Source organism: Salvelinus sp. IW2-2015, unplaced genomic scaffold (assembly GCF_002910315.2).
Source record: "Salvelinus sp. IW2-2015 unplaced genomic scaffold, ASM291031v2 Un_scaffold1596, whole genome shotgun sequence".
Taxonomy (NCBI): domain Eukaryota; kingdom Metazoa; phylum Chordata; class Actinopteri; order Salmoniformes; family Salmonidae; genus Salvelinus; species Salvelinus sp. IW2-2015.
The window spans coordinates 137,704-158,115 of record NW_019943019.1 but is presented as its reverse complement, the minus strand read 5'-3'; the positions used below and the strand labels follow the sequence as shown (position 1 = coordinate 158,115).

General features: G+C 43.9%; 4 protein-coding genes across 7 annotated transcripts; 2 read left to right on the top strand and 2 right to left on the bottom strand.

The window, feature by feature from the left end:
• Positions 1-4,538, bottom strand: LOC112071366 (UNC93-like protein MFSD11). The gene is made up of 14 exons (XM_024138821.2): positions 4,341-4,538; positions 3,987-4,161; positions 3,818-3,873; positions 3,267-3,374; positions 3,027-3,106; positions 2,826-2,922; positions 2,649-2,707; positions 2,296-2,455; positions 1,934-1,974; positions 1,771-1,836; positions 1,459-1,584; positions 1,142-1,316; positions 735-870; positions 1-542 (listed from the first exon to the last, which is right to left on the bottom strand). The coding sequence occupies exons 2-14, from the start codon at positions 4,080-4,082 to the stop codon at positions 381-383; spliced, it is 1,362 nt and encodes a 453-aa protein (XP_023994589.1). The 5' UTR covers positions 4,083-4,161; positions 4,341-4,538; the 3' UTR covers positions 1-380.
• A 278-nt stretch (positions 4,539-4,816) lies between these two features.
• Positions 4,817-7,968, top strand: LOC112067755 (serine/arginine-rich splicing factor 2). 4 transcript variants are annotated; one of them, XR_011475847.1, is made up of 4 exons: positions 4,817-5,416; positions 5,764-6,058; positions 6,552-6,700; positions 7,179-7,507. XR_011475847.1 is itself a non-coding variant. In XM_024138825.2 (3 exons), the coding sequence occupies exons 1-2, from the start codon at positions 5,058-5,060 to the stop codon at positions 6,041-6,043; spliced, it is 639 nt and encodes a 212-aa protein (XP_023994593.1). In that variant the 5' UTR covers positions 4,817-5,057; the 3' UTR covers positions 6,044-6,058; positions 7,179-7,968. The 4 variants fall into 4 exon arrangements, 2 of the variants coding, with proteins under 2 accessions (XP_023994593.1, XP_023994591.1); XR_002894064.2 differs by having other exon boundaries at positions 4,817-5,446; XM_024138825.2 differs by lacking the exon at positions 6,552-6,700 and having other exon boundaries at positions 7,179-7,968.
• Positions 7,969-7,970: 2 nt separating this feature from the next.
• On the bottom strand, positions 7,971-9,416 carry LOC112071368 (histone-arginine methyltransferase METTL23-like). The gene is given in 6 exon segments (XM_070439366.1): positions 7,971-8,299; positions 8,384-8,469; positions 8,537-8,792; positions 8,920-9,024; positions 9,236-9,305; positions 9,307-9,416. Coding segments are annotated over 5 exon segments (513 nt in total). The 5' UTR covers positions 9,336-9,416; the 3' UTR covers positions 7,971-8,299; positions 8,384-8,416.
• A 177-nt stretch (positions 9,417-9,593) lies between these two features.
• Positions 9,594-17,474, top strand: LOC112071367 (bifunctional arginine demethylase and lysyl-hydroxylase JMJD6). Its single transcript, XM_024138822.2, has 6 exons — positions 9,594-10,044; positions 11,670-12,058; positions 12,178-12,464; positions 14,774-14,909; positions 16,043-16,181; positions 17,045-17,474. Exons 1-6 carry the CDS (start codon positions 9,916-9,918, stop codon positions 17,174-17,176), a joined length of 1,212 nt encoding a protein of 403 aa, XP_023994590.1. The 5' UTR covers positions 9,594-9,915; the 3' UTR covers positions 17,177-17,474.
• Positions 17,475-20,412: the final 2,938 nt, after the last annotated feature.

The following is a 20,412-nucleotide window of genomic DNA, read 5'->3' as shown; positions in this document are numbered from 1 at the left end:
AATCAATAGAGCTGTGAATGACTGTGCTAAAACAGTGTTACTAGTCTCTGCTTATTYGAATCAATAGAGCTGTGAATGACTGTGCTAAAACAGTGTTACTAGTCTCTGCTTATTGGAATCAATAGAGCTGTGAATGACTGTGCTAAAACAGCGTTACTACAGTCTCTGCTTATTGGAATCAATAGAGCTGTGAATGACTGTGCTAAAACAGCGTTACTACAGTCTGCTTATTGGGGCTGAGGTGGGCCAGTCAAACTGTCAGTTGAAGGATTCCAGAGTATAGCTAGGTTGATAGGAAGCTGTTACACCGACTCTTCCCCGGATGACCCGTCCAGCTGTGAATAGCTCCTCTCACCGTGACCCCCTCCTCCCATAGGTTGTCATATGCTGTCATAGTCAGTGTCCCGTCGGCTGGAGACCACCACCCACTCAGCCACGAAGAAGGATAGCGTGCCCAGGAAGCCCACCACAACCATGATGAGCAGCTGCCAGTGCAGCAGGAGATAGTTACTGTAGAAGAAGGCCAGGGCTGCAGTGATGGACTGTGGAGGACAAGAGCACCAAGTTACACCACTGTAATACAGCAACTGTGGTTAGCAAGTATGGGGAATCATCAAGGGATATACCAAGCAAATAGCTCAATGTTATATTTCTTCAAATCATTCAGAGTAATACATTATCACCATAGATAGCAAACCATATCGTGTGTGTAGGCCTAACAGATATCAATGTACCTGAACAAACTTGAAAACGGCAAAGGCAGGAGCGCTGTCCTCCCGGAACATGAATCCCACAATGCTCAGCAGTTGGGTGTTGAAGCAGCTGTCCCCCAGGCCCAGCAGAAAGCTGCACAGCAGAGCCACCTCAACACTGAACAAACAAAACAACAGGTTAAGCAATTAAGGCAACGCCACACCACCTCAACACTGAACAGACAACATCCCAGGTTAATACAGACATGAAACCTTACACAATCTGCAGTAACCCGATAGAGTTCAAATGCAATTATGCACTACTGCTACACTTAACATAATGCTCATGTCCTGACCTGCTATATTCTTATGCAAACTARGTAGAATTGTTGTAATAGTAATKTATGGTCATTGTTTTATGGGCCAACTGAGTAAGCCCTGCTGTGTACCTGGGGGTGATGTATGCCTGCAGGTGTGTGCCCTCTTCTGGGGCAATAGGGGCATCACTGGCAATGTTCAAGAAGATTAGGTAAAAGGCCACGAAGTGAGTGATCAGCCCCAGCAGCACGACCGGGTTCCTCCCAAACCGGTTGCACTTGTTCAGCATCCCAAACACGCCCCCTCCTGGACAAACAGAGGCACAGCAAAAACAGAACTTCCTAGAATCATCAGTCCCTTCCTGTCAACCAGTTTATCTGCTTTCCAAACCTCACGTGTATCATGTGATCCGAAACAGCACTGAAGATAAAAAATGACTTTGACTCACCCAGGATCTCTCCCAGGCCAATGAAAATGCCAGAGAGCCCGATCAGACTCTTAGCGTCATCCCCAAATTGAGTCATGGCTCCTATACATGTCCCGTATACCCCACTGTAAAATGTCAACTCTAGGCCTGAAGGTGGGGAAGGAGCAAGAGTTACACACATAGAACCTATGGTTATGCATTCAAACATACTCAATGTCAATTGAATATGCAGGCGTTTATATTTCTATACTGGCATCCACTGAAAGAAGTTCCTCATATTGGAAATAGCCCAAACCATTTTTTCCCTGAATTATTTGGAATGAATTTGCCCACCTGTGTATGCTATGGAGATACTCAGCAGTAGCATCTCTTTAGTGACAGACAACTGCAACGCTTTCTCTGTAAGAAGAGGGCACATATCAGTCAGCTGAGCTCTGAGCCTTTGTTGCTGACATGACAGATTGAAGTAAGAAGCAACCAATGAACTCTGACTCACTGAAAGCATCCAGAGCCTGGGAACGGAGACCTGGAGTCGCTCTGCAAGGGAGAGAAATACATAAATAAACTTACGTACAGCCTTTCCAGACATAAAGGAATACAGGATTATCCAGATTCAACCCAGGCCTATGGAGGAATACAAAGTACCTTACATACAACAGCAGGTACAGAATGCACAAACACCATTTGTATGGCATATCTATTAGTATATCAATATTTGACATGTGTATGTATGCATGACAACAAGCGTAATTCTGGTCAATAAAAGGTAGATAAGGAAAAATGTTCTTGTGCTAGTTTACTCTAACGTTAGACCTAGACTATGTTTTCCATCCCAGCCTGTCTGCAGACTGCACTCACACGACGATAGAGGTGCTCTCTGTGGACTCAGTCTGCAGCAGTGACTCAGACGCCTCGGAGGGTGTGGCCTCAGGCTCCGGCTTCTGGATCAGGAAGAACAGAAAGCTGCCCACCAGGCTGATGACTGTGAGAGAGATGAAAACCGTCTGGCGATCCTTGTCTAGACACACAAACACACAGCACGCGTCAGCAACTTACGGCCAAAATGAGATTTCCTCATTGTGTCAATTGAACTTATGGAATGCTAGATACTATAAAAAGGAAAGGGGAAAGGACTCATGAATCTAAGTAGAATACATTCAAAAGATWGCTACATTGTTATAGTAAAAGGTTAACCAAAACTGATGACATACCTGATATGTGAACATGGCCATGCCAGGCAAAATAAATATACATGTTTCCAAAGAATAAGCTGCAAAATGGGATAGATACATGTTAGGCAGTCCAACACCATGGATTCAGTACCAGAGTAAAAAAGATGTGGTAAACAGTGATGCAATCAATACAGTTATGCTGATAAGAAGAAGTACCTGAACTGTAGCAAGGCCCAGAAAATACCACTGTTCCTGCCGATGGTGGCATCTGTAGAGTTGATGGTGAGTAGGTTCCCCTGAGCTGTCCACAATACTAGGCCACAGATGGAAAGAGATTGAAAGAGAAAAGAAAGAGGGTTATGTGGTGATAGGAAATACAAGTCGTTAATTCTCAAGTAAGAATAACAGTCTTCTTACTTGCAGCTGCTATTCCAACAACTACAGACGCTGTGTAGAAGCTCCAAGTGTAGGGGTGGATGAACATGGCAATGTATCCACTGATGGAAATAAAACATTGGACAGTGTTAACATCACGAATAAGCTAATGAAAACAAGTACTTTATGCACACTCAGAGAGAATAGATAAATAAACAGTTCTGTAAATAGGTATAGGCCTCAGTGGGTTGATTTAAAGAAAGGTCAAAAGAGTGTGCTCACCTGTATACTAGTCCACTAAAGAACATGGACAACTGGGGTCCTATAACAGCCACTACTGAGGGAGCAATCAGGTTGGATGCAGAGAAAACTCCATAGATGATGGCCATGCTACYTGTAAAGACACGTGTAAAAACGAATCAGATGATATTGCGCCAATGTAATACCACTATTCATAGAAAATGTTAGCAACATGGCTACAAGTGCAGGCATTTTTTTCAATAAGGATGTGTTTGAATAAAAAAAAGCCTGGTGTTTGCCTGTCACGGGTGGTGTCATTAAGATGTCCATAAAGGCCAACAGCAGCAATTAAATCACAGACGAGGCCCTACAACACCACAGTCATATGCATGTTATTTACGAAATACCTCAGGAAACTGGGATATTGTAGAGAACTGAAAGTCAACTTTGTTGCCTCAAGTGGGCAGATTCAATTACTTACCTTTGGAGACCTCTTTGAGAGAGACAGGGTTACAATTTTCCAACAGTTCTAATCTATACCATAGGAGCCACATAGGTCAAAGTCACAGTATTTCAGCATCATAATGAATTACCTTGTGTATCCACTCCCATGGAATTCAGTACTGTTGAAACTCTTGATCACAGTTTGCTGAAAAAGCATGAGACATAAACAATTGACACCATCAATATTAACTTCCCCTGTAGGTTCCCTACAGTTGTGTGGCTTGAATTTGTATGTATCATTTGTCAGTTTAACCATACCTCTATATTGCCACATGTTTGGAAAGCAGTGAACATGAACATAAATCCAAAACCCAGGATTATGATGTTCAAGAGTGTCTTTCCCTCTGGACCCATGCTTGCTGCAGGGTGTCACTGTAATATTACTTGACGAAATGGGTTAGTTAAAAAACCTCTGAAGGGGTCCACAGCTCATCTGAAAAAGAACAGAATCAAAACAACCTTGGCGACAAATCTGTAGAAAGGATGCTATACTATGAATATTAGCTATTGTCAAGACACTACATATCTAGGTAAATCTGCTACCAAATAATCACTATAGTAAGTATTTCCTTGCTTTAGTCTGTTAAGCCACTTGAGAAGAAAACAATTTACCGAGTCGGTGCTGCACTGTATAGTCCTTGTTTGTGCAAGCTACATAGTTAGCAAACCAATAACGACTTGTGGAGATACCATATGGACTCAAATCCTAGAAAGAATCCAACAATAATGTACTAGGCTACGATACTTTTCTCCCGTCTAGTGTAAAAATGGTCTTTGAATATTTTTCACAGTGACCAAAACTGTTCGTCATGTGAGATAGTCAGCTGACATTTTAAGGCGTACAACCCAAAGCCCACTGGGAAACTGAGTTTATTTGCTATAGTCTGACGGCAATCTCGTTTCCGGGTCAAAAAAATTAAAAACATTCCTAAATTGAAAGTATTTTCCATTTGTGTCCCCTCCGAGTAATTTGTATATAATATAATATATTTTGGTGCATTGAATTATGATTTTAAAATGTGTAATTTGAAGATGTGTTGCTTTTCCCTCCAAATAAATACGCAGCAGCGTTACTCGTCAACCTCATTCAACGAGGAGGAGCAAGGGACAACATCTCGTTCTAACAAATGGTCGGTGCTAAGGAAATCGTCATAAATTTGGAAAGCTATATTGCATTTTTTAAAGAAAAACTCGACATATTGCGAGCAGGCTGATTAAGTACGATAATTTTAATCAAAAACTTTAAGCGGGTGTTGACCTTTCACCCACATTTTCTGGTAGTACCGTTGCGTGTTTGTTAGCTAGGCTAACTAAGGCGCTATCTGCAACATGAGTTATGGTAGGCCCCCGCCCGATGTTGAGGGCATGACTTCTCTTAAAGTAGATAATCTGACGTACCGAACCTCACCCGAGACCCTTCGCCGTGTCTTTGAAAAGTATGGTAGGGTAGGAGATGTTTACATCCCCCGAGATCGTTATACGAAAGAGAGCAGGGGGTTCTCCTTTGTGCGATTCCATGACAAGCGGGACGCAGAAGATGCGATGGACGCAATGGATGGTGCCGTGCTGGACGGACGCGAGCTAAGAGTCCAGATGGCCCGTTACGGACGTCCCCCAGATTCTCATCATGGAGGCGGTGGTGACCGTGGAGATCGTGGTGACCGTCGGCGTGGAGGTGCACCCCGGAGGTACGGGGGTGATGGCCGACGAAGTAGGAGGTAAGAGCTGAGCACATGGTTAAGTAGTTGCTCTAGCTCTCCTTCGATTGGGTCGTTTTTCATTGTTAGCTATGTGATAATTGTTTAATTAACGTTAGCCATGATGTATAGTGTTTGTTTGGGAACTTGAATGTTGCAACGGTACCTTTATGGCCCTTGTTTCAATTATGTAGCGTCAATCAGCCACCATTACAAGCATGGTTCATTGACCTGGTAACTTAGCAGCGTTTTGAGGGTGTTGTGGCCTTACGTTTACAACTGTTTTTAGATAGGCGATACCGCGACATAACGAACTTACTCTCGTTTCTCCTCACCAGTCCGAGGCGTCGGAGACGCAGCAGATCCCGGAGCAGAAGCCGATCTCGTTCCCGCAGCCGCTCCCGCAACACCCGATCAAGGTCTCGTTCCTACTCTCGCTCCAAGTCTCGCTCCCCCAAGAGAGACAAGGTGAAGTCCCCGTCCAGGTCCCGCTCCAGATCCAAGTCTCCTAAGTCAAAGTCCCGTTCCAGGAGCCACACCCCTGCGGAAAGAGCATCAAGATCAAGATCCAAGAGCCAGCCCAAGTCACCTGGGGAGAATGGAGCTGAAACCCCATAGATGACTGACAAAATGGTAAGTGTTGGGCAAGGAGATGGGACCTTAACACTACCTTTTTGTAAATTGTTTGAGGTGAAGTCTAGCGTTACACTAGATTGTATGAACAGCATGGGGAGGATGTGATGTGTGGGATGGATTTGCACTAAGTGTCCCCTTTCCATGGTTATCTGTGGTTGAATAGAAGGGGGTTGGTTGTGGGATGTCTTGACAATGTGAACTGCTTTATGTTTTTCCTCCTCAAAGTGGTTATGCATATTACTGTAACACTGGGCATGGCAAAGAGGAATAGAAAACTGTCCCATATGGTGGTTGCCAGYAACCCACATTTGATGGATTTTGGACTATTCCTTTCACAATTTTGTTCTGTCCTGCCCAATGTTCCAGTTCATTATCAGTGTAGAGGAAATTTAGGTCCATTCTTGCATTGTACATATGTGGCATTTGAGAATACATTTTTAACAWAAAAATAAAATGTTCATAAAAAAAATCTGGAATTCTCTCCTCCAAGCTGCGGAATCCTGTTTGCAAAAGAGGAGTTTGAGGCAGTATGAGCAGTTAGTGAGCTGGGTGTGTGAGCTGTCCGGGCACCTGRTGCTGTGGGGGTTGCTATGGAGCAGGCCGGTTGCAGGTTGCAGTCAGTGTTGGGGTGGTGTTGAGGTACGTCTGCAGGACAATGGACAGAAGCCTTGCATTGTCCTCCAGGTCATGCTCTCTGCTTTTTGGGGGCAAAGACTTGTGCTCAGGAGGGAACCAAGGTTTGTCTGACTGGTTTCTCATGACAAGATTACTCATTTTTGTGAAGCCCGGGCGTCTCGACGTTTGGTTCCTTCCTTGAACCAAAAAAATTTAACCATCAGGAATGGGTTTGCATAGCTTTTGATTTGGCTCTTTCTTTCAAATGTAGACTAGTTTCCTACTAATATGGGGGAAATGTGCTATGCACATGAAGTTGGCATTACATTGCCAGCTGATTACACCATACATATGGCCTGGAGGTGTCTCCATGTCTATCTGAGGGAGGGGTGGTAAAGTTAACAAGTCGTCGCCACTTCATTACTAGAGGTTGAAAACAAAATTGAGTTATTTGTTTTCCAACACCTGTTTCTTACATTCTTGTCTTTCAAACATTTTTCAGATGAGATGCCAATGAGGACGTCACACTTCAGACTGAGGACCCTGTCCATACAATGATTTCTGTGTAAAAGGTTATTGTTGTATCTTGATCAGAAGGCTTTGTGTATTCTTTTTTTWATTTTTTTMGCCCAGACTGCTTGTCTTTTGTTGTGCAATGTTTAACAAAAAAATTACCTATACTTAATGTGCTTTTGCAGTAGATGGTCTAAAACTGCTTGGATTTCAATTTGTTGGACTGCATGGCTATTTTAGTTATCTAAAACTGTCATAGTGAAGATTTGATGGCCTAGCCTTTACAACTGTTATTTTGGGTTTTATGAAGGCCATTACAGAAGTTCAAATGGCTAGGGCTTTTAGAATAAGTATGAAAAGAACTAGGCACAGATTTACTTGCAGGTCAACTTGCTATGTAGCTTTGTTTAATTTCATTGTGACTCTAATCTTCTCTCCTGTATTTTTTGTGCACTAGGCGCAGTTGTGTAGCAGTTGAGTATTGCTGGTTAGCTGTTAAGGTGGCGTGTTGCAGTGCTTGGCTGTTTCCAGTGTTCTCCGGAATGCCCCTGTGGCTACAATGCTGTGATGGTGGCCAACTTAAATGGCTGCTACAAATTCACCATCGGTAGAATGCCTGTCTTTCAACAAGTTAAAATGTTCTCTAATTCAGAGCACTAAGTATGGTGTGCTAATTTTGTTTAATGCATTCTGTCTTGCCCTTTGTGCATTCCTTTTCCCCCTTGCAAGAGTCTGTATAGGTGTCCAATGTGAAAGCTAATAAAAATAGTCTTCTAAAACATTTGGGTTATCAATTTATTCTAAAACTTTAACAGAATACTACTATACAACTTAAACTATTTTATAATGCATTGAGTTTTGAACCCTTGGGTCTTGACTATTTGGTGACTTTAACTGTGCCTTGCTGGCAGTAACTGAAGGATAAGTTTACACAATTTTGTCTTTTTCATTCAGCTTTCCTTGTCCTCGGTTATAATTATTTGTACATTATGGCTTCCAGGAAGTGTTGCCCCAGCTAGTTGATCTTTGTTGGCATGGAACTTCTCCAGTGGAATGTTGAGACACTTCAAGTTCCATTTGTGCAGCAATGCCTCTATGGACCAGTCGGCACTGAAACATGAAGATAAAGAATCAAAATGAGTAATGTTTACTTGACATTGACTGACAGCCATGGACTGGTCCTGAAAGGCATACCTTCTCTCTTGGTAAGTTGTCCAAAATTGGGCCTCAGGGTTTTTTTCTCAAGAGGAAGGAGATGGTCACCAGGACATTCTCAATATCTGAAAGTTGTAAATTCACAGTTGAGTTACAGATCTAAACAATCTGCTCAAATTATTCCATACTAACCGGTCAGTCTGAACTCGCCTTCAGGCTCATAGAAAACATCTGATCCCAAGATGATGTCTAATGGAGGGAGGAGCAGAAGGTCTGGGGAGACCTCTCCCCGGGTAATACCCACCACAAGCACATTGGGCAGTTCATTCACTTCACAGGTGCGCCTACAGTTCTCCAGAAACAGTGGAAGTTCTGCACTGTCTGACAAGATCACTTGTGCCCCACACTTTGCTGCCACCACACCAGGTAAACTCACGCCAGCCCCAAGCTGTGAACAAACAGCAGTGCATTCTGATTCAATAGTTTGTTTTAGAATCAAGTTACACATTTACATGGTAAATAAGTGAATTGTAGAGTAGACTGCTTGTGAATTACAGTTTGGTTCAGTAAATTACCTCTAGCACTGTTTTGCGCATCAGCTCTTCCCTATGTGTCCACACACATTGTGCTAATACCACTGCACAGGGCCATGCATGCATCCCATATTGTGGATCAAGGACCTAGTACAGAGGGGAGAAACGACAAGATTACGGTTCACATGATGAATGTCAACTTCCATTGATTCAGAAAAGTCTGTCTTCTGTACTCCTCTCCAAGGAACTCGGCGGGCTTCGGGGCCAATTACCACAATGCAGTTGTAGGCGAACAATATTATTTACAGAAACATCGCTGGTTCCAAATGGCAAAAGTGTGGAGAAAGTGCGCAAAAACCTCAGGGATGGAAACATTCAGTGATTACTTTGGGTCCTCGTAATCTTCGAATGTGAACGATTTCTGCACTGTTGGATATTTCCGTTGCTCTGTTTTCCATTTACCATCCCAATTGTGAGAGTAAATAAATTCAGTGGGAAAACAATACGTTCATTATCATAAAACCCGTCTCTTCAACAAAAAAAACAGACACGCTTGCGACTGTCTGCTGGAGGACGGGGAAAACTAGAACGTATACAGCCAATGACATGTGCTAATGACTGGTGGGAAGGCCTATTCCACATTTTATCCAATCGGTTTTCTCGGATGTATGGCTCGCGCTTATGTGGCCAACGAGCTTCCTACGGCTCTCAGGGTGGGCGGCCTTCAAATTGTAGGGACCCCGGGTTTGGTTGCGAGAGCATTGTTGTAGCTAGCTGCTTAACTAATTTCATCTGGGCAGCTTCCTCCTCGCTATTAAAAGTCATCTTAGAACAGAATCTTAATTTTAAGGCCAACGTGTCGTGTTTCAGTAACACCAACAAAGTACTCGTATGAAGTTGCTTACCGTTTAACTTTAACTCCAGACTAGCCACTCAATTAACGTTCGCTTCACTACTAGCAAGTCAAGCTAGCAAATGTGTTTGTCTATGCACCCCAGTCTAGCTAGCTAGCTAACTCAAGTCCCTAAATTCGCAGGAATGAACCATAAAAGTAAGAAGAGGATCAAAGAGGCGAAGCGGAGCGCCAGACCTGAGCTGAAGGACTCTTCAGACTGGACGAAACATGACTATTGCGAGACTTTCGATGTGTCACACCGTTCAGTGAAGGTAAACTGTCCGTAGCAAGCTATCTAGGCTAGCTAGCCATGTTAGCTCTTTCAACACGTTTCACCTTACAAAACCAGTGCTGATGGTCACGTAGGCTGCTGCTGCACTTTCAGCGCACAGCGGTTTTCATTGGCGCAACTGTCAAATCGGTCAGTCTGGACTCAAACACTGTGTGCCACAGCCCATTCCGTTAATTATTGACCACATTAGTTTGACGGTGTATAGTTAATTTTTTGGGAAATCGTGACATTGTTACATTTGTATTTCATTGAGGCTTACATGTGATTATTAGCCAGTCACCACCAACAGGTAGCCAGCCTACTGACCCATGACAGCTGATGGTATTTTTGTCCACCTCGATCCACCGTTTATATTTTATAAGAAGACTGTAATTGCATTATGTCTGTAGGAATTATTGCCCTTGTCCTCAGAGATAAACAACTACCATGGTTAGGAAAGCCCATACCTTTTCCACAGTGTGTTCTGATAAAACACTGTTATATTGACACAATCACTACAACAATGTATGATTGATAATGCATTGATCTTACAACCAACTTCATGGTTAACTGTATGTTTGAAATAAGCCCACTGGAGGGCATTTTCTTTGCTCCATGTGGGACACTGGGTTATTGCCAAGTGGTTCAGCAGGAGATTTGTTTTCATCACAAGAGTTAAGGGCTGCTAAGAATACCCATGACACTCGAAGCTTAGGTCGTTTCAAGAGTTGTCCTATAGGTTAACAACTCATCTCAGCATTTTTGGTTCATTCCTTCTCTTTTGGGGTTGAGCTTCTGAACTTAACCTTAACCTGTATTGGTTAGAGCGTTGGACTAGTGTAACAGTATAACTTTAAACCGTCCCCTCGCCCCGACACGGGCGCGAACCAGGGACCTTCTGCACACATCAACAACGGTCGCCCACMAAGCATCGTTACCCATCGCTCCACAAAGGCCACGGCCCTTGCAGAGCAAGGGGCAACACTACTAATAGGTTTCAGAGCAAGTGACGTAACTGATTGAAACGCTACTAGCGCGTACCCGCTAACTAGCTAGCCATTTCACATCCGTTACACTAGTAACCGAAAGGTTGCAGGATCGAATCCCCGAGCTGACAAGGTAAACATGTCATTCTGCCCCTAACCAGGCAGTTAACCCACTGTTCCTAGGGTGTCATTGAAAATGAGAATTGGTTCTTAACTGACTTGCCTAGTTAAATACATTTTAAAAAGGTTACTTTCAGACACCGTCATTCCATGTAAAAGCAGAACAAAAATGCACATGACCTTTTGTATTCCCTTTGTCCCAGATCAGACTATATCAAATGGTCTTCCTCTGAGTCAACTCCTTAATGTTCCAGTTGGTTGCATTGCATTCAAAAACAGTTGATCTTTTATTGTGATGCAGTTCTGTAAAACACTCAACCTCAATCCGTGAGACCAATACTAGGCCCAATGACTGGGAAGCATTAAGTCAGAAATGACTAGTATTCCCTTTGAATTCAGTACAACGTAATTTATATTGGTAGAAAGGTTATTGATTAAAGTAGTCGTACATTCATGAAATGTAGCCCTCAAKCCTCTCTCTTTCACACACACAAACTGACATGACATATGCGTCTCACAGGACAATGTTGAGCGTGTGGACACCCTGCGTCTCAGCGCAGAGGAGTTCATCCAGCGCTTCGAGAGGCCCTACAAACCTGTGGTGCTGCTCAACTGTCAGGACACCTGGCCCGCCCGCGAGAAGTGGACCATGGAGCGCCTCAAACGTAAGTACCGCAACCAGAAGTTCAAGTGTGGTGAGGACAACGACGGTTACTCTGTGAAGATGAAGATGAAGTACTACGTGGAGTACCTTGAGTCCACACAGGACGACAGCCCACTCTATATCTTCGACAGCAGCTACGGCGAGCACGCCAAGCGCCATAAACTGCTGGAGGACTATCAGGTGCCAGTTTACTTTAGGGACGACCTCTTCCAGTTCGCCGGGGAGAAGCGCCGGCCTCCTTACAGGTAAGAGCTATTCTCAGTAACATTGTTAACTAAAATAGCTGCAATGTTATTGTATGTTCTGTGAAGTTGAACTAACTCTAGTAACACCTGTCCCTTTATTTTTATGTATTTTTTCTCAGATGGTTTGTAATGGGTCCTGCCCGCTCTGGCACTGGCATCCACATTGACCCGCTGGGTACGAGTGCCTGGAATGCCCTGGTGCAGGGGCACAAGCGCTGGTGCTTGTTCCCCACCCACACGCCCCGGGAGCTGATCAAGGTGACCCGGGAGGACGGGGGCAACCAGCAGGACGAGGCCATCACCTGGTTTAACGTGGTGTACCCACGCACCCAGCAGCCAACCTGGCCTGCTGAGTTCAGACCTCTGGAGATTCTGCAGGGACCAGGGGAGACTGTGTTTGTCCCTGGTCAGTGGGCTACTGCTGCCATTTTATAGATGTCTGGTCTGTCTTTCACTTTGAATACTGTTTGACTGGAGAGAGAGAAGTAGTTTTAATCTTCAGCGATTTTGAATCATTTGTCAAGATCTGAAAAGGCCAGGGTTCAGTTAGTTAGGAAATATATTATATAAAAGTAGGGCAGAACATACAGTGAGTATGAAAGGTTTTTGATGAGAAGTGAAATACCAATGTTATGTGCTGTGAAGACATAAATTATAGCTGTGTGTATATGTACATATACGTATATATACAGTACCAGTCAAAAGTTTGGACATACCTACTCATTCAAGGTTTTTTCTTTATTTTTAGTATTTTCTACATTGTAGAATAATAGTGAAGACATCAAAACTATGAAATAACACATATGGAATCATGTAGTAACCAAAAAAAGTGTTAAACAAATCAAAATATATTTTATATTAGCCACCCTTTGCCTTGATGACAGCTTTGCACACTCTTGGCATTCTCTCAACCAGCTTCATGAGGTAGTCACCTGGAATGTGTTTCAATTAACAGGTGTGCCTTGTTAAACATTCATTTGTGGAATTTCTTTCCTTAATGTGTTTGAGCCAATCAGTTGTGTTGTGACAAGGTAGGGGTGGTATACTGAAGATAGCCTAAAATAGTAAAAATAAAGAAAAACCCTTGAATGAGTAGATGTGTCCAAACTTTTGACTGGTACTGTATATATGTGTGTGTGTGTGTATATGTATGTCATACACTCACCAGCCAGTTTATTAGATACACCCATCTAGTACTGGGTTGGACCCCCCCTTTGCCTCCAGAACAGCCTGAAATCTTTGGAGCATGGATTCTACAAAATGTCGGAAACATTTGTTGCTCAATTGATATCAAGGGACCCTAACGTGTGGCAGGAAAACATTCCCCACTCCAATACACCACTGCCACCAGCCTGTACCAGGCAGGATGGGTCCATGGACTCATGCTGCTTACGCCAAATTCTGACTCTGCCATCAGCATGACGCAACAGGAACCGGGATTCGTAGGACCAGGCAATGATTTTCCACTTTCCAATTGTCCAGTGTTGGTGATCGCGTGCCCASTGCAGCAGCGTCGTCTTGTTTTTAGCTGATAGAAGTGGAACCCTCTATGGTCGTCTGCTGCAATAGCCCATCCGTGACAAGGGCCGAAGAGTTGTGTGTTCTGAGATGCCATTCACACCACTGTTGTACTGCGCCGTTATTTGTCTGTTTGTGGCCAGCCTGTTAGCTTACATGATTCTTCACATTCTCCCTCGACCTCTCATCCATGAGAGAGGTCACAGGACTGCTGCTGACTGGATGCTTTTTGTTTGTCTCACCATTCTCTGTAAACCCTAGACACTCGTGCGTGAAAAGCCCAGGAGGGCGGCAGTTTCTGAGATACTGGAACTGATGAGCCTGGTATTTCGCTACACTCGCATTAACATCTGCTAACCATGTGTATGTGACAAATAAAATTTGATTTGATTTGATGGTACCAACGATCATACCAAACTCAGTCGCTTAGGTCACTCGTTTTACCCATTCTAACGTTTAATCGAGCAGTAACTTGATGCCTCTCTGCCTGCTTTCTATAGTAAGCCACAGCCACATGACTCACTGTCTGTAGGAGCGATCCATTTTGTATGTAATTAACTTTCCGGTGATATGCCATGTGTGTATTCACAGCTTTTCACTATGTAGCTGGGCTATCCTAGCTATCAAGTTTCTGCTAGATCTCTCCATGAATATCAACATGAAGTGTAGCCACCACCTTGTTTACAACCACACTTACTGTAGGGCTCAGTGATCGACATGGTTGCAGAGGTTAATCCAGTATTACTGACCTACCCTAATACCCTGCATCCTCCTGCGTTAACTGACTGACAAGACGGGATTAAACTCTGTTTCCTTTGGATCTGGTCCAGATCTTGAACTTTTCCTATTTACTCAAGTTGGAGACCAGAATATTAGGTCCTGATGGCTGAGAGAGTGTATGTGAGGGAGTGTGTTTGATTCAAGAGCAGAACCCGGTTGGACAGGCTGTTCTGTCTCCTCTGAAGATGTCCATCCATACCTTACTATTTCTGTCTATCCACCCATCTCTTCCTCCACTCCATAAAGGTCTTGTAAACTAATAACTAAGATTTTCATCAAAATGTCCTCGGACAGAGTATGTTTTCTGCCATGTGAGAAGGTCAGATGGTGTATTTTTGTACTTGGGCCATTCTGTGTTTTCTTTTCTGTGGTTTGGTGATCCGAAACCTAATCCTGGTCATCTCTGTTGTTCTCTAGGAGGCTGGTGGCATGTGGTTCTCAACATGGACACCACCATCGCTATCACTCAGAACTTTGCCAGCACCACCAACTTCCCCATCGTGTGGCATAAAACTGTGCGGGGCCGGCCCAAGCTATCAAGGAAGTGGTATCGGTAAGCACTCCTAACAGAACCCCCACWGCTGTAGGAACACCTCATGAAAGAAGAAACTTTAAAATATTTTGTCTGTCGGGAGGCTGTGGAATATGAGGAACAATTCTGCACACACTGGGTTTTGTGTCAATGTTTATTTGGACCAATTACGATTTAGTAGGGGTGAACTTTCACCTGACATCTTTAGAATTTTCGGATGGGAAGGGGTTAGTTTGGCCTATAGATGGCCGAGATGATTATAAAGGAGGGGATGTGAACCTCTAGAGCCTCCAAACTCGTTTTTTCATTGTTTCCCTCTAATCAGGGACTGATTTAGACCTGGGACACCAGGTGTGTGCAATTAATTATCAGGTAGAACCGAAAACCAGCAGGCTCCGGACCTCGTAGGGTAAGAGTTGAATACATCTGGTCTATAGGATCCGCCCTGGTTCTGCCACTCGCACTAGGCCAAACATCTCACGACCACCCCCTCCCCCCACTCGCACTAGGCCAAACATCTCACGACCACCCCCCCCAAACTTATGGGAACCAATAAAAAGTGTGTTGGCAGGTTCTGTAAAGAATGGGTCCTTCCCGCTCTGGCACTGGCATCCACATTGAACCTCTGGGTACGAGTGCCTGGGATGTCCTGGTGCAAAGGCACAAGTGCTGATGCTTCTTCCCCACCCACGAGACCCGGGAGCAGCGAGGACCAAAAGCCCCAGTCCATACATCGGGCAACATTTTCGTGGTSCAAAGGGGCACTGATTTGTGCAAAAACTACTGCAAACTCATTTATAATCTGGCAGCGTAATTTAATTTGTAGCTTCTTCAACAATGTGCATTATATTGTGTGATTATTTAACTAGAGTTTGATAACCAAGCAATACATAAATAGTCGCTTCCTTATAATGGACCTCGCTGAAGAGATGTTTCAAATTAAATCATACTGCCAGATTGAGGTTTATAGTAGTMTTTGCAATGTCACCCATAGCTGCCTTTGTAGGTACCTCAATGGGAAAATACATTGTAGAAGAATGGCCTCCGATATTCCTTTGCATGGTATTTAATGAMAATGTTCTAATATATTTGCACCCAGATCCACTAACTTCCACAAGGAGGGTATTTATTTTCATACATAAAATCTCTCTTAGTATCCTGAAGCAGGAGAGGCCAGACATGGCTACCTTGGCAGACAAAGTGGACCTCCAGGAATCGACTGGCATCGCCTCGGACAGCTCCAGTGACTCTTCCTCCTCCTCTTCCTCCAGCTCCTCTGACTCAGACTCAGAGGTACATCCTGTTCCCTCAAAAAACACACATACAGTGTGACATTCACACACATGAATATACAGTAGCCCCCTACTCTAGGGACCCCTGAGCTTTGTGTAAGATAGAGGGCAGCAGGCAGCTGTTCACATGCGGGCAGATGTCACGGGGTCTGCCACACATGTGCATGTGAAACGGCCCCACGTACTGTATAGCCACACACTTCCCCTCACTCTGAAAGGCTGTAATGCAAAGGTCCTGTCTCTCTCACTACTGCATGCAGGCAACAACATGCCTTGATATTACATTTAGAAGGCAGTCAGAGATGATGGAAGAAATTACAACAAGTTACTATGAGCATATATTACACACCCCTGCCTTAACACGCTCCTATATAATGTCTTTCATGTTAAGGTTATATTGTTCCCTCTAAGTTGTCCTGCTGGGTCACAGAAACGTGGCCACGGGTCTTGGGTTTCTGGAACTGGGGGAACTGGTGTTGAATAGCTTGGTGGACAGCATGCCCCTCCAGTTACATATACATCCATATCAGGTTGGGCTGTTGGGTGGAGGTTGGGGGTTACCCTTGTGTAATGGTTGGTAGGCCCTGCCTTCCCCCTGGAGAGAATATTCTGTTCTGCTGACTTAGTTATTCTACTGGTTGAACAAGAACACTACTGTCATCAGATGATTGTCTGTATATAGCATGTTAAATTGGTAATGTTAAATTGGAACGGGTGTTTGTGAGTAGACAGTGTGTATGAGGGACAGTGACACCTAGTCCCCCCTATTATGTAAATGGAATGTAATAGATATGTAGTATGTTCTATGGAGAGATGTATCCAAGACCTCCCCCGCCTCTCTGGTTTGCCCCTCTCTCCCTGCAGGCTGAGTCGGGCTCGGAGGGGGACGCCATGTCTCACAGGCGGAAGAAGAGGAAGACATGTGGCATGATATCCAACGGAGACAGCAGCACCAAGGACGACTGTGTCAGCAAAGAGCGCAGCTCCTCCCGGTGACCCCCCCGCTCCGCCCCGGCTCTCCAAAAGGCCACACCCAGGGGGACTCTCGCATGAAGAGCGGCCAATTTGTTTGTTTTCATTTGTGTATCTCCAAAGGAGAGTCTGGTGACCCTCTGTCAGTCTGTTGGATAGATAAGAGGGCCAGCCTAACCCTAGGCTGTGATAAAGGAGATTCCCCCTGAGGCGCGGACCTCTTGGAGATTTATCTGCCACCGCTCAGCTTCTAGTCAAACGTCAATCTATATTGCTGTTGCTTGTGGGGTGTGGGAAGAGCAGTATTTCAGTGCGAGGGAGGGGTGTTGACCTTTGGAGAGAGGTGGGCTTATGCCTTGATGTACACCAGGAACTGGGGCTGAGGCAGGGAGCCTATCAGGCTGGCCTGTCTCCTCTACAGTGCCATGGTCTTATGTTGCTCAGTGGGGAAATGTTTTCTATTCACAGTGAGATGATGGATAGATAGATAGATGTGCTTTGGATTGACTTTACTTTGCAGTACATGGGATGCCAGTTGAGTTTTATCATGGCAGAGTTGACCATCTTTAGATATTAAAGTGTACTGTGAGTTTTGTAAGTTGATACTGTATGACAGGGTAAGGGTGGAGGGAGATGCTGCCTTCTTAGTCTGCAAAAAAGCCACTGATTATTTTATTTAACATTTCTGCTTTCATCCTCTGGGCTTCTTTTGCTAGTAACAGTTGAACTGGTATGCGTATGTACTGCAATTAATTCAGTTTCAGTTAATTAAATTAAACAGTTAGCAAATCAACAGTCCATAATCCAGTCAAGACCATTTAACAGATCTAGAAAGCAATGAAAAGATTGCATAGTGGCATTTCTCTTTCATGTCATAATTATCTGCTGTTGGCATCTGTAGTGCAGACTAATGCACACATGTCTAGTGAAACAACAGCTTTTTCAAGACTTAGCCCAAGTCATCCAGCAACAACTGTGAAGGCCAAGGAATCCCCCCCTGACTTAGATTTAGCCGGTTCAGCTTGACATTCAAAAGCTTGACCTTTTAGGAGGAAATTGCCTATACTACACTCCCTTAGCTCCAGGTTGGGTAAGATTATCACTCTCAGGTGCCACAAATGAATGTTGGGCTATCGACAACAAAATTCCACCCAAGAAACAACAACAATATTGCCTGGTTATGTAATGTTTCTATGACTTTAATTATTATTATATATATTTTTATATTTAACCTTTATTTAGCTAGGCAAGTCAGCTAAAAACAAATTTTTATTTACAATAACGGCCTACCCTGGCCAAACCTGGACGACGCTGGGCCAATTGTGCGCCGCCCAATGGGACTCCCAATCATGGCCAGATGTGATACAGCCTGGATACGAACCAGGGACTGTAGTGATGCCTCTTGCACTGAGATGCAGTGCCTTAGACCGCTGCACCACTCGGGATTAATTTAATTACGTATGGGTTACTCACACAATTTTCAAAATTGTATGATAACAATCGTTATTGTCTCTCGTGTAAAAGTGTGCCCTTTGCTGCTATATTAGTCAACATTTTAAGATGAATGAAATCAAACTATTCAATTTATTTGACATTACACGGCTATACTGTAGATCAGGGGTGTCAAAAAAAAAACTAATTTTGCGGAGAACGATCTCAATTGACATGCCTAAAACCACATCGAAACTGTGTAGAAATTATAGTGGACATAATTTTATAGTCTCTAAACTGTCCAGCTTGTTAACAGTCATCGAAATGAAAGCTAGACAGTCGGGGAGTATAGAAAATTTGATGGATAGAGAACTATTATTTTGCCAATTTTGACASCAAGGAATATAACCAATACAAGTGGACCTCAGTGAAGACAGAATGTGGCCCTTTGGGGCAAAATGAGTATAACACCCCTGTTGTAGATGCTGGTTTCTTAGACCCAAATCATGCCTATTCCTGGTCCAAAAAGCACTTTCAGAGAAGTCTATCACGGATGCCTTTTAGTCCAAGATTAGAATTAACCTCTTTCTAGGAAAGGAGCCCGAGGTGTTTGATCTTGTGTTTTCATTCTGAGCCACCATTTTATATTCTCCATCGCATACAGAAGGGGGCACCAATGCCAGAGTTTTCACACTAGCTTGGCACTAGTGTGTGGGGGTTACAGTCCAGAAGATACAGTTGTGTTGAAAGTAGAAATGAGGGCTGGCACAGGGAAAAGTTTAAACATATTGTAGGCCTTGTAGTTGCACATCTTGATCTTATTTCTCTGTGTAGTACAGCTAAGGGGGTTTGTGAAATGTTGCAAATACATTTTATGTGAGGGGATAGGTAGATATTTTGGACAGACTAAATTCATGGTTCTTTCCACGTGGCTTCTAGGTTATGTGGCATATGCTGCTCTACAATGATTCAACTGCTTTGTATTTTGTTAGTGTAAATTCAAACAAAAGCAACTAGCTAATACATTACTGTTATTCAGCAAATACAAGTTAATGGTTTGAATGCAGATTCTGCTTGTATAACTTTGTTCTGTGGGGTTAACATGGAGTCAAGTGAATACTGTTTTTTTGTGCTTAAAAAATGTGGCTTTGTCATCTAAAATTATTGAAAGTACTTTGAAATATGTGAATTGCTGTATGTCTGTGCAGTAGGTGTTTTCCACTGTCTTTAGACAAAAGTGCCTATAAGCGCCAATTGATACTGTCATTGGCCTATAGATGAGAGGTTGTGTTGCTACTTGTGGTCAATGCATCTAGTGTTTGTGCTCTTTTTAACCCATTAGGTGCTCACCTCATGTCAAACATTTAGCATTATTACGGTCCCTGGGGTCGGTCACATAGTGCCTTGGATCCGATGGGGGAATGGTGTGAACCAGGAGCCTACGTGGGTACATCTCAGTGGTCTAATGTGGCTTCCTTTGGTCGACCTCTTCCCTTCAGCCGCGCTGATCTAAATCTACAGGACTGGAAAAAGGAAGCCCTCTATTAGGGTTCTGTCATATTGCTTTCACATATCCTGTCTGTCCAGATCAGGGCTTTCACCTATCCTGTCTGTCCAGATCAGGGCTTTCACCTATCCTGTCTGTCCAGATCAGGGCTTTCACCTTATCCTGTCGGTCCAGATCAGGGCTTTCACCTATCCTGTCGGTCCAGATCAGGGCTTTCACCTATCCTGTCGGTCCAGATCAGGGCTTTCACCTATCCTGTCGGTCCAGATCAGGGCTTTCACCTATCCTGTCTGGCCAGACCAGGGCAGATAAAGGAGAATGA

Bases quoted from the DNA above. Each gene is read 5' to 3' on its own strand.
- LOC112071366 (XM_024138821.2), bottom strand. From the start codon at position 4,082: ATGGGTCCAGAGGGAAAGACACTCTTGAACATCATAATCCTGGGTTTT. The intron at 3,874-3,986 runs GTATGGTTAAAC...ATGCTTTTTCAG, and splicing joins AAACATGTGGCAATATAGAG to CAAACTGTGATCAAGAGTTT. The intron at 2,456-2,648 runs GTATGTCATCAG...TTGTGTGTCTAG, and splicing joins TGGCCATGTTCACATATCAG to ACAAGGATCGCCAGACGGTT.
- LOC112067755 (XM_024138823.2), top strand. From the start codon at position 5,058: ATGAGTTATGGTAGGCCCCCGCCCGATGTTGAGGGCATGACTTCTCTT. The intron at 5,447-5,763 runs GTAAGAGCTGAG...TCTCCTCACCAG, and splicing joins GATGGCCGACGAAGTAGGAG to TCCGAGGCGTCGGAGACGCA.
- LOC112071367 (XM_024138822.2), top strand. From the start codon at position 9,916: ATGAACCATAAAAGTAAGAAGAGGATCAAAGAGGCGAAGCGGAGCGCC. The intron at 12,059-12,177 runs GTAAGAGCTATT...ATTTTTTCTCAG, and splicing joins AAGCGCCGGCCTCCTTACAG to ATGGTTTGTAATGGGTCCTG. The intron at 16,182-17,044 runs GTACATCCTGTT...CTCTCCCTGCAG, and splicing joins CCTCTGACTCAGACTCAGAG to GCTGAGTCGGGCTCGGAGGG.